Here is a 13,340-nt window from a genome sequence, read left to right on the forward strand (position 1 = left end):
ACATCAGTGTGATTCAGTGCCTGGTATTCTTCTAGAAGATAAATTGACTTTTTCAACCACTTATTTAAAGTCTGTGGTAGTTCACTCAGAAAACAAACTCCAAAAGTGGAAGTAGAGGAGAGGGAAGAGGCTGACAGGTCTAAGCAGTAAGAACGTGCTACCTGTGTTCGTGACTCTGGCATTAAACAGTTTTCCTGAGAATTTTAGAAAGGGCTTAGAGTCACAGTTCAGACTACCTGGACATTTAATTAACTCTCCAGATTTAATTATTTAACAAAATTTTATTTCCAAAAGAAATAACTAATCTCTTAAGTGGATGGTATTGTTTATCTCTTTCACAAGGTTTCTGAGCACAGGAGATGAAATGACAATTTATTAAGAGCATTCTGAAAATGACAAAATATTGTGGACATGCAAAGGTTAAGGGTTTACTTGATTTTAAAAGAACTCAGCAATGCCACAAATCATTTGACAGTGAGAACATTCCTTTTCACTCATTTGACTTCTCAACAAAATACTTCTCTACCTTCTGAAGAGTTAGCCTCCTGGCACAAAGCAAGGAGCTTTTTCCTCTCGCTAGTGAGATTTCCTCGTATGGTAATACTCCTGCTGAGCAGGGCCACTGTGGCCTTCAAAATATGGTGCTGTCCAGCCACCCAATTTTCTGTGAAGTTGTAAGAATATCTAAAAAAAGAGAAAAAAGAAAAAGAAACATCTGTAGACACCACTCTGAATCTTATTATGGAATAGTAAGCCACTAGATTTGCATAATACTCTATTTGGAGGTCTGTTTCTTTAGAAACTCAAATACAAAGGAGTAAACTATGGGCACAAGTATGTGAAAATGAGGAATTCAACTGACTATTATATTGACCACCTACTATAATATGGAAGTTCTATAGTCTTACAGAAGAAATTTACTTAAGAAATATAACTCTACAAAAAATTGCATGTTTTGTAAATTTCTTGTCATATGTCTAGCACTATTTAATTAAAAATAGATCAGCGAAGACAAAAAATGTCCAGACACCAACACAATTAAGACCTCATCTTTTTCCATCTAAATGAACCCCAGCTATCACTCAGTACCTCAAGGGTGACCTCAGATGGAGGTCTGCACTGTGCACCATTTCCACAATGACAGTCTCTTCCATAGGTTTGGCACCATCAACCCCCATTCCACTGATGATGACAACTTCATCCCCAGAGTGCCAGTCCACAGCATCTTCTAGTGCCAACACTGTGTCACGGGCATGGGCAGCTGCTCGAAGATGGGTGACAATTACTGCTGGTAGTGAACCTAAAGCAGTTGGAGGAAAATTTGTCTTTAGATACTTGAATAATTAATACAAATGTGGTATTACTCAGCCAAAGAACCTCATGAACAAAGAACTTGGGAAAGTAAGTTTCAGGCTCAGTAAGCACCAATGCCTTCATTTTTTCAGGGTTTTTTGGGTGTGTTTTTTAATCTGTCACATGGTAGCAATAAAATTAATCTGGGATTGACAGTGGCATTCCAAAACAAAAAACAGGAATTGTACGCAAACTAGACTTACAGTTGAATCATAGTATTACCATATTCTAGACTTACAGTTGAATCATAGTATTACCATATTCTAACCATGCTTATAACCTTTGGGTAATAAACTCAAGACTCGGCTTCAGGTTCCTCAATTACAATGCAAAAGTAGCAAGACATTCCCCCATAGGGTTTTAGAAGGATTAAGTAAAGTAATATTTATGAAACATGTAGTCTAGACCTTGTCACAAAATAGGCCCTTAATATTTGTCATTTCTCTTCCTTCTCTACATCACTCTGCTTTGAGTATATTATTTTACCACTTCTTTCTTATTCCAAATAAAAACAAATAGCTATTAGAAGTCTATAATGGATTTCTAATCTAAAGATGTCAATTCACTTTACAAATAATGTTAGTAGAGTACAAAATCAGTTACCTCAGATTGGTTGTCCTGAAACTTAGTGTAGTAAATGATCCTTTCAAACTCTAAAACTGGATGTATTCAGCATAGGATTGCTATGCAAAATCAAAGGATAACTTGTGTCCCTTGGTAACTTGGTCTGTTTTAGAATCCACAGACTCCATCTTATCATCCCCTCCCAGTATGCTTCTCCTCTGCTATCAAGGATTCAAGAAGGTAGTCTGTCTCCCAGTTTACTCTGGCCTTTTCCAGTGAGGGTCAAGGCAAAGTTTTTTACTCAAGGCATTTTCTGAAGCAATACTTCAGAAAAACACATGGCTTACTTCCAACTCCTTTCCACAGTACATTTCCTTCCTCCTTTGCAATAGATCATAATTCACCTTCAGCCCACAGCAACTTACTGTCCTCCCCTATTGCACTAAAGTAATATAATAATACTTGAATCTCTAACTACAGAGGAGGCCAACAATAAATCATTTTCAAATTATTTTAAACTTCCCTCTTTATTTATTTGTCTGTGTGTGGGGGCACTTGTACCAATAATGCTCTTCTAGGCTTAAAAAGGTCTCTGTGTTAATGATATAATTTTTGAAGTTTACTTGGGTAATAATTTTGTCTTAAAAAATATTTACAGAGTTCAAAATTTCTAATTATAGGGCAGGTAAAAATTAAGACATAAATCATCCTCAAAGAAAATAATTTAAATTTCATTCTCTGTTTGTTTTAACCTTTGGGAAAAATGAAATGAAATAAAGTTTATTTATATGTATATGCACATATATGTAAATTTCTATGATTGGTTGTTCCATGTCTACACAGAAAAACTCTAACAACTATAGAAAATGTTTATCAAAGGCAAAATACTATTAAAATCTGTGATCAATTATTCATAATATTCTATATGCAACAAACACCTACTATGCACTTACCAACACGCAAGCTACCCATGGCAGAACCAAAAATAGGGACAACAAAGATACTTCTCAACTAATCATTCTTAACCCAAATGAATGAAAAAAATCAGAGAATCTTTGAGGTACATTTTTAATTATTAACATAAACTTATATTCTTTCAAATGTTGACAGAGTATCTTAAATCAGTAAAGTTATCTCATAAGTTTTTCACTCTTATTGCAAAAGTATGACTAAAACATCAAGCCTGCATGTTTCATGGGTTTTAGCCTTGCATTTCTAGCTATGTAGTAGATATTGACATTTGAATGAGCTATCATCCTCTCAAATTCAAGAATGTCAAAATAATTATAATAATCAGCTGAGCTGGATATTCTTCTGGCTATTCTGTATTGTTGTTTTTGAACTTTGTGAAGGTATTTTAATTACATTTCTTCTTTTTCTCTTAATCTATGGTATCTGTCTACAACAAAGTGCCAAATTCCCTTACTCACTTTTAAGACTCTCCAAAATTTTATTCTAATTTATGGTGTCTGACTCCTTAATAAACTCTCTATTCCAGGAAGCCCAGTGTCTTCACCTCTTCTCATTTAACAAGATTATTCCTACCTCTATCCCTTTGCCTATTCTGTCCCTTCCACCTGTGTGCCTGGCTTCTTCACATCACCTGTTCTTCTGCCTCTTTCATTGGATTTCAGGCAGCACTTCAGCCCATGATGATGTCCATCTTCTGCTACAGACATTATAGTGCTGTGGGGCATTACTTATTCAAAAGGTCTGTGTACCTCTGAGATTTAGGCACACCCAAGCATGTCTGGCTAGTTTATGGGTGGTTTGCGTGAGTTGCTTTAACACGGGAAAAGAAGATTACATAAGGAGCAGTTGAGAAAAAAGATAATGACAGATACAGCATGGGATCTGTCTCAGATATGGGTTCTCTCTCCCAGCCACTGAACCTAAAGAAAGAACCTGAAGAAACTATCCAGATAGATTTTTCTCCTGATGCTTCTCTGTTGGGATTCTCTCATCAACTCATTCTTCAGAATGATGTTAAACTGGATTCCTCAGAAAAGCATCTGAGACCTCCTAACTAGGTCAAACACTCACATCACTAAGTTCCTCTCCTTTCTAGCACTAACACTCTGCAATTTGACCTCTGTTCATGTAATTCTGTTTATCTCCCCTATTAAACATGACAAGAGGAGTTAGACCTATTATTTGCTCACCATGTAACACCAATGCTCATCACAATGTCTAGCATACAATAGGTGTTCAACAAACATGTACTGAATGAGGAAAATCATGACCGAGTCATGGAGAAACAAGCACTCCAAAGTTTTGGTGTCCCGGTGACTAGGTAGGATCCTGAGTGGGAGAGAGAGGAGGTCACTAGGCTTCATTATGAGACATATCACATTCCTGTACCTCAGGGTTTGACCACCTGGACAGCAATAAAAGTCTGTACCGTTGGCACCCATGTGTTCAGTACTCTCGAGGCAGGTATCAGCAGCAGGGGGACAATAACCAAGATAGCCAAAATAGGAAGGAAAGTGCATGGAAGGTGCCGCAAACTAGTTGCATGAAATTTGTCACGAGAAGACCTATAACAAGCAGACAGAAGTGTTGAAAAGGTTGGAGGTTCTGTGAGAGTTGGAGGGAGGGGGCAGGCAGTAAAATTTTTGTGGTCACTATTGAAATATCCTCAGGCAGCTCGGTCTCAGAGAGGCCTGGGGAGATTTGAACTAAGTGAGCCATAGTCAGTACCATATATTTCAGCACTAAATTATTCTGTAATTATTACAGTGCATGTGTCTTATCTCCCCACCTGGAGAGTGAGCACCTTGAATGCAGTGTCACTGTTCCTTTTATATGTGTCACAGTTCCTAACATGGTCTTAAGTTCAAGATTAGCATTAAACCCATAGTGATTTTAATTAACTATTTTGAATACTACCTTCTGGACACTTACATTTGCAAACCTCCATCAGACATATACCTAAATGAGCATGTAATATCTGATATGTAAAAATTACCACAAATAGCACAAACATTTATGACGAACTTAGAATAAACCAACATATGCCATGTAGTTTTACTCTAAAGTAAGAATTGTTTCTGTTGCTGTTGTTTTGGTTTTAACAGTTCATACAGATTAGGAAGTTGAGAAGTTTCAAGGGCAAGCTTACACAGCAATGAGACCTCAGCACCAGATTCTGAAACTGGGTTTTCTGAATCCAGAACTGAAGAACTGAACACATAATGGAATTCCTGGGCTCTGGAAATATCTATAAATTAACTTTACCCAATAATCTTTGAGAGCCAAAATCTGATATTCTTTACTTTATAAATGTTATTTAAATGCCACACAAGGTAGAATGACTGCTTCTCTGATGAAGAAAGCATTGCATACATTTCAAACAAGTCATTTCACTTCACAGAACTCTTAATAAACTCAGGTTGGGCGGCTGCCTTCCTTTCCCTACCACAAATCAAAAAACATAAAAATACAGTTTAAAAAGCTCAATAATTTATGAATATACTTAAATGAAAAAGGGTTATATTCTCAACCTGTAATTTAATACAATGTTTAACTACTTTGGACTTTCAACATTGGCCCGTTAACCAACAAACTATTCATTTACTCCCACTAATAAGTTCTCATAATTGTATTTCCTACAAATTATTGTTCAAGCATTTCAATGACATTCATTCATAATTACACAGTCCCAGAGAACCATCTTACCAAATGGGCATGAAGAGAAAGAAAATAATCTTTGTGGGTTAACACACTTTAAAATAACTAATTGTCCTCTGTTTATTTTGTAGGACCTCAATCTTTATTCTAAGTGAATAACTCCCAATCATTTAGAAGAGAAAGAATCATTTCATTAAAATAATGTTTGTATCAGAATAGAAATAAGAAGAAACACACAAAAAAATTAGGAACATTTTTCTCAAATATAGGAAAATTATTTCCCCCTTTTTTCCATATGCAGCTTTACCATTATCCATAATAAAACAACGGAAGTTATCTTTTCTCCTGTGTAGATGAATATCTGTCAAGAACTGAGAAGACAGACATAAAGGGGACAGAATCCCTGTCCTCCAGGTCCATGACCAGTACAGGAAGTAGACAAATGTCAAAAATGTACCATGTTAAGTGTTAAGACAGAGGGACATCCATGGTCTGCTGGTCCACAGACATAGAACACCTTGCTCATGCAAAATAAGGGTTGTTTCTGGGAATGCTATATGGAGGAGATGACAACTGAGCCGGTTCTTAAAGGATAATCTATAGTGGACAAGATGACAAAACTGGCAGAGCATTCTAAGCAAAGGCAATGGTGCAAAACGTTTGTGCACCATTGTGCAAAACATTGCATTTTCAATGGTGTGGGACAACATGACACACTCGAATAACTGCTATATATGTGGCACGGCCTGACTGTAAGTATGTAGAAGGGATGGGGACCTGATAAGAGTCTGCAAGTGTGCACCTGGAAAGGTGACCAGGCCCCACCCAGGAAGGGCCTCGTGGCTCTCTCAAAGAACTTAAGAGTTTATTCTAAATGTGATTTGGAAATCATCAAAGAAATGTGTGGGATGATTGGCTCAGTTGGTTGAGTGTCATTCTGCAAGGCAAAAGGTCACTGGTTCAATTCTCAGTCAGAGCACATGCCTAGGTTGTGGGCCTAGTCCCAGCTGGAGGCAAGCAAGAGCCAACTGATCAATGTTTCTCTCACACATTGATGTTTCTCTCCCTCCCTTCCTCTCTCTCTAGAAATAAATTTTTTAAATCTTTATTTAAAAAGAAATTATACTGTTGTGAGACTAGTGATATTTTAAGCCCAGAACTACACATATCAAACTGAGAAGAGAATCATTAGTGAGAAAACATATTGCCTGAAGATTGGGGAGAATGAGAATAAATCTGAGTCAAGTCCTAAAATGAGCAAGAACTAAGCAGGAGCTTAATGTGTTCTAGCAACTAAATGGAGATCAGAGTGTGTGGTGCAAGATGAATGAGATGGCACGGTGTGACTGGGGAAAGCAATGCAGGACCTTGGTGGCCTGCTTTAACAAACTTGAAAAATCTTAATCAAAATAGTTACATGATCAAATGTATGTTTTTAAAGATCACTCTGGATGTTGTGTGAAGAACAGACTATAGGAAAGTGAATGAAAATAAGAAGACCACCTAGAAAGCTACTGTGGAAGGCTAATGCAGTAGCTCAGATAAGAAGTTTTGGAAGTTGAACAAGAGTTAAGCAATGGATCTGGAGAGCAGTATAAAATTTGAGATTTCTTTTAAATAATCAAAAGTGTGGGGGACAGACAGGCATGAGGAGATGTGGGAAGCAGACAGGCTTGGTTTAAAAGACTCTGATGCTTTGCGGAGCCGCCCCCCCCCCCCCACCCCCCGGGCTCTTAGCCAGCAGGTTGTCTCCCAGGCCTGCTCTGAATCCCACCCTCTGGGGAATTTTAAAGACAGAATAGAAATACAAAGTGGCTTTTAAGGAAAAGGGAACCTGCTCCCGTTTTTCTCTGTAAAGCCTCAAATCCTTATCAGTAAAATGTGAAGAACAGAATGATTAAAAAGGGGAAACGTTTTTGACCTTGTGTAAAATACCTGGGTGTTTCAACCCTGTATTGATCTGCATTTCCCTTTCACTCCCTACCATTTGGGGAAGGGCTGCATGCTTTCCTTAAGTACTTCCATATGTGGAAAGTGGATAAAAACCCTGGCTAATACAGAAACGGGGGCGATTTTCCACTAGAGAAACCCCCGCCCCCCACTTCCTTCCTCAGATGGAGAGTGTCTGAGTAGTTTCTTCATCCACTCGAGGGACCCAGAGTCTCTCTCACAAAAGGACTAGGAGATTAAATCTAGAGGTATGAAAGAACATGCTGATAATACCTCACAGGTCACTAGCTAAAGCAAGTTGGCAGATAAATACTTTGGGAAGAAAAGAATAAATCCAATCAATAAGTATTTATTGAGCACATATCATATGCCACATGCCATTTGCTATTCTAGGTATTAGGAATACAGTAATAAGCAAAACAGTAATAAAAAAATTTCCTGCCTTTATGTAGCTTATGTTCTAATGGCATTCAGCTTTAGACATAGTAAGTTTTAGATGACAATTTTAAACAGGTTACATTTTAACTATTAAAGAAAATATCCAAGTGAAAAGAAAAATCGAGTTCAGAAGACAGGTCCAAGGCTAGACATGTAAAGAAATATATAAATATAAGTTACTTTATGGGAGTAGATGGGATTACCTGGGAGAAAGTATACAGTTATAAACGAAGAGTACCTGGGACCAAGCCCTCGGGGACATGATCATCTAAGATTGCACAGATGAGAAAAAAAACTTACAAGGGCAGTAGAAGGAAGAAAACAAAAACTTAATGTACAGTAGTCCCCTCTATATCGCGGTTCACTGATCGCGGCCTTATTGTATTGTGGGATTTTTTAAAATATTATATTTAATTATTTATCGTGGATTTTTCACTATATGGTGGGTTTTTGCAGTATTGTATACATATGTTGTTAAAGTTATATAGGTTTAAGAGTATACAATAAATGTAAGGTTCCTACTTCACGGGGGCGGGGGGCCTAGAACGTAATACCCATGATAAGTGAGGGAATACTGTACATGCTTACCCATAATTAAACAAAAGAATGCAGTAGAGAGAAAATTGTATTCCTCCTTGCAACCGCTTGGGGACTCATTCCTCCCATCCCTTTATTCTTTGTTTCTGTTGTTGTTAGGGCCTGGCACCCTACTCACCTCTCTTGCACTTCAATCCTATTCCTCAGTGTTCATTTCATCCCTCTGCCAATAGAAGGTAAGGCTCCCAGCTTTGAGGGGAAAGAGATGGAGAGAAACTCCTGCCCCTCTACTGTTTTTCATTTCCCTTTTCTTTCTGCCGGCACCTGGCCAAGTCCTGTGGTCACATACTATCTTTAACAACAGTAGGAGGTGACAAGTAACCAGGGAAATTAGAGAAAGTTGTACTATTACTGATTACTCCACTTGCATCTAAGCTGACTCTCTCTCTGCTCCCAGAGCCCACAACCAGGCCACAAAAGCCACCTCCTGCGACAACTACTCAATAAAAAATAAATTGAAATAGTAGAAACCAAATGCAGAGAGATGTGTCCCTGGAATCCCATGTTGGAAATGGACCTACCTCCCCATACAATTAGACTAATACTCAGTGGTCAGCTGTTCTATCCCCATTAGCATTATACAGCAAAGAGATTTAGGTGAAATAGACGAGGGCTCACTTACTTCCTTAAGTAAAGCTTACCAGCATCTCTTTGGGAAAAATGTGTTCCAAGTTCCAAACAACCAACTTACAAGAGAACTCTTTGAGCCCAAATCATTTGTGAATTGGAGGAAATCCAATTTACTGTACTTCAGAAGAGAAGACTGTGACATTAGTATTAATATAAGACTATTTGGCAAACCAAAGAGATGGAACATGGAACAGGAGCATTTTTCACATACCATTTCCCTCTGCCCCTGAGAACCACTTACTGTGAAAGCTCCCTTGGATCAAAATAAAATCTGGCGGGGGAAATCCTGCATGCTCATGCCCATATGTGTGTGCACTGTGAGCCTCTGCATCGTTACTGGTTAATCTCTGGTGGTACCAACTGAGCAGGGAACGGAACGTGTGCCTGCAGGAAAGAGAGGTGCACCAGAGCAATTCTCTAAATGTGCAAACCAGCTGGTTGCATCCACAGTTGATCAACAAATATTTCTACATGGGGATAAAAAGGAATTGGGCACCAAGTCTGTTTCCAGTGCTAACAAGAAGTTTACCATTCCCTTGGCATAAAGGTTTAGACCAAGGCTAACCAAAGGCTATTTCAGTGGTGCAATGAGCCATGCTTTGATTAAAGGTTTTTTTCTAGAGGTATAAAAGAAAGGCTAAGTTTTGTTTCTACTCAATCTGAGCTTTTCTGGTGATACTTTGATTAAAAGTGAGAAAAAATAAAAATATAAAGCTCAAAATACGCAGAAAATAGTACAAGATAAGTAAAACATCTGAAACATGGGTCCTAGCTCTTGTGAGGATTTCAGGCTAATTCAACCAATGACATCTTTAGGCCCTACAGTACAGTAGCAGAAAGTCCTTTACGTAGAGGCGCAAAATCCACTTGGTGAGAACTCGAGTCTTCGGTAGAATGCCCTTAATAACCACATCTGGTTATGGTCCAAAAAATATATAAAAACTCAGATATATTTCTAACCAGATAATCATTTTGATAATAATCACTATGATTTATGTTTTGAAGCAGAGGTGACAGTGAGGAGAAAAATGGCTAATATTTAATAGCATCATTTCTTTTAGAAAAGCAATAAATGTATGTGTAAAATAAAAATGTAGACAAACAAAAAGAAGACAATAAAGGCATCGACAGTCTTAATACAACACATTAATATATGTCTTTCCTGTCCTTTCCCTATGTTCATATGTTGGCAAAATTTTATATATAAACAAAAATGTTTTAATTATGTATGTGATATTTTTATAAATTCTCTTTACATGTATTACATATTATTTAACATGATGATGGTATCACAGTATTCCATTTACAATGTATATTTTAATAAATAATCACTTATTTATTCATATTCAGTTTTTTCCTATTATAATAGCCCTCATAAACAATGCAAATGTGAAAATACTTGAGTATTATTTGTATGCATACTTATGATCATCTCCTTAGAATAAATTCCTAAAAGTGGCATTGCTATATCAAGGCATACACCTAGTTTTAATCCTTTTAATATAATTGCCAAATTTTCTCACAGAAAGATTGAACATAGTTCTACACTCACTATCAGCATATTTTAGAGCCAGTTCCTCAGACTTTCTACTAATTTTTTAAAATTTTGGCCAATTTTATTGTTAAGGAAAAAAAAAATCACTCTTGTTTTAATTAGCATTTCTTTCATTTTTAATGAGGAGAAGCTAGGAGAAAATTCATGAAAACCAAAAACAATCCCTCACTTGAACATAGAATATTCCCAAGCCCTGTCCACATGCATTTATACTGACTGGACATTTGCACTAATTATGCTGATATGTCTATGAACCTCCTTTGCCAGATTTCGATTTGTCCTAAAAGTTCTTTATTTATTAAAAAAACATTAATCTATACCTGCATCAAATAAAAAAGTAGTGCATGATAATAGTAGCATTTAAAATTCCCAGGGATAGGGTACTGTGTTAGTTTTCTATTGCTGCTATAATAAATCACCACAAAATTATTGTTTTAACACAAACATATTGCCTTATAGTTCTGGAGGTTAGAATTCTGAAATTGGTTGCACTGAGCTCAAATCAAGATGTCAGCAGGCTGCTACCTTCTGAAGGCTCTGAGAGAAAAATTTGTTTCCTTGCCTTTTTTACCTGCTAGTGGCACTCATATTCATTGGTTTGTGGTTGGGGGGGCCTCCTCCGTGTTCAAAGTGCCTTGCTCCTGTCTCTGATTCTTTCATCATATCACTTTCTCCTCTCACTGACTCCTCCTGTGTCCTTCTGTTAGAGACCAATGTGATTACATTGAGCCCACCTAGATAATCTAGGATAATCTCCACAGTTCAAAATCTTTAATTTAATCACAAGTGCAAAGTCCCTTTTGCCCACTAAGATAAACTTCATGGGCTCCAGAAATGGGGACATGAATGTGTTTGGGGGCCAAGTTTCAGACTATCACAATTGCATTATTGAATAACTGGTGTTGAGAAAATTGCCTAGCATCTGAAAAAGAAAATAGATAACTAATTTATACACTATAGTAAAATGTATCCTTGATGGATTAAAGTAGCGGTTGGCAAACATTTTCTGCAAAGAGCTAGATGGTATATAGTTTTGAGTTAGCAGGTCAGGTGATCTCTATTGCAATTACTCCAGTCTGCTGTGGCAGCATGAAGCCACCATAGGTAATATCATAGATAATACCTAAATAAATGACCATGGCTGTGCTTCAACAACATTTTGTTCAAAATTGGCAAGGGCCAGATTGGACCATAGGCCATAGTTTGCTGACTGATTTTAAAAAGTTAATGTGGAAAACAGTATGGAGTCTCCTCAAAAACTTAAAAATGGAACTGCTTTTTTACCCAGCAATTCCACTACTGGGAATATATCCTAAAAATCCTGAAACACTAATTCAAAAGAATTTATGTACTGCTATGTTCACAGCAGTACTATTTACAATAGCCAAGTGCTGGAAAAAGCCTTAGTGCCCATCAGTGGATGAGTGGATCAAAACACTGCAGTATATTTACACAATGGAATAGTATGCAGCAGAAAGAAAAAAACAACTCCTACCTTTTGCAACAGCATAGGTGTAACTGACAGATAAAATGCTTAGTGAAATAAGCCAGTCAGTGAAAGACACATACCATATGATCTCACTTCTAAGAGGAATCTAATGAACAAAATAAACGAAAAAGCAAAATAGAACCAGAGACATGGAAACATGGAACAGACTGACAACAGCCAGAGGGAAGGGGGAGGGGGATAATGGTGGAAAGAAGGGGAAGGGACTAGTCAAAGAACATGTATGAATGACCCATGGGCATGGACAACAGTGTGGGGACTGACTGTGGGAGCAGGGGGGTAGACTGGGCAGAGAAGGGAAAAGGGGGAAAAATTGGGACAATTGTAATGGAATAACAATTTTTAAAAAAGAGAGAGAGAGAGAAACAATAAAAGTACCAGAAAACAAGTGGGTAAATTCTTATATAGTTTTTATATAAGAAAGAGTTTTCTAAATGTGAAATCAAAGGCAGAAACCATAAAGGAAAATATCTGTGGATTTGCCATCATAGAGATCAGAAAATGCCATAAAAATACAGAAAGTAAACACCAAACTGGGGAAGAAATAGACTCTTTGCCCTATTTCAAGAATGTTACAAAGGGGGCTATAAAGAATAGACCCCCACTTGGGATCCTAAAAGAACCTGAAAAAATTAAAATTGAGAAGACTTCCGAAAACTTGAAAGGAGTATCATCTGTCTTTCTGCCACAAGTAAATACTGTGTGTACACAAAATAGAAACAAGCCTGTGTGCATTTTAAACCTACAAAGAGGATGGAATGATTATTAGTTACCTCCCCTGCTGGACCCCAGTCTTAAAATTAATATAAGATGAAAGTAATAATCCTAGTCTTTCCTACTTCACTAAGTAGTGGGTTAAATGAGAGAAAAGAATGGGAAGCAGCTTTGAAAACCATAAAATGCCAGGATTTAGGTAAAATCCAATTTTAACAAATACTGTCTATATACCCAATTCAATGGTACTCCTTTTCCATGGCCAGGCTGAGAGCAATACTATTAATAGTATTGCTTTGATGATACATATGGAAGAAGTCTCTTTGAAGGAAAAATCACAAGCTCCTGCCTCTGTAGCAGTCCATTTATTTAACAAAGTTGAATTTCTTTTGGTATGCAAAA

At 37.2% G+C, this 13,340-nt stretch overlaps 1 protein-coding gene across 1 annotated transcript in view; it reads right to left on the bottom strand.

Moving 5' to 3' along the window:
• PKHD1 (PKHD1 ciliary IPT domain containing fibrocystin/polyductin) overlaps window positions 1–13,340 on the bottom strand; it is a 440,427-nt gene that overhangs the window by 265,659 nt on the left and 161,428 nt on the right. The window contains exons 37-38 of the mRNA XM_090282575.1: window positions 1,090–1,300; window positions 527–684 (exon numbers count right to left, since the gene is read on the bottom strand). Coding sequence (XP_090138701.1) covers window positions 527–684; window positions 1,090–1,300 — 369 coding nt within the window. The remainder of the gene's footprint in view (window positions 1–526; window positions 685–1,089; window positions 1,301–13,340) is intronic.

This window comes from Furipterus horrens, unplaced genomic scaffold (assembly GCF_987537825.1).
Source record: "Furipterus horrens unplaced genomic scaffold, mFurHor1.1.pri manual_scaffold_6, whole genome shotgun sequence".
Classification (NCBI taxonomy): Eukaryota; Metazoa; Chordata; class Mammalia; order Chiroptera; family Furipteridae; genus Furipterus; species Furipterus horrens.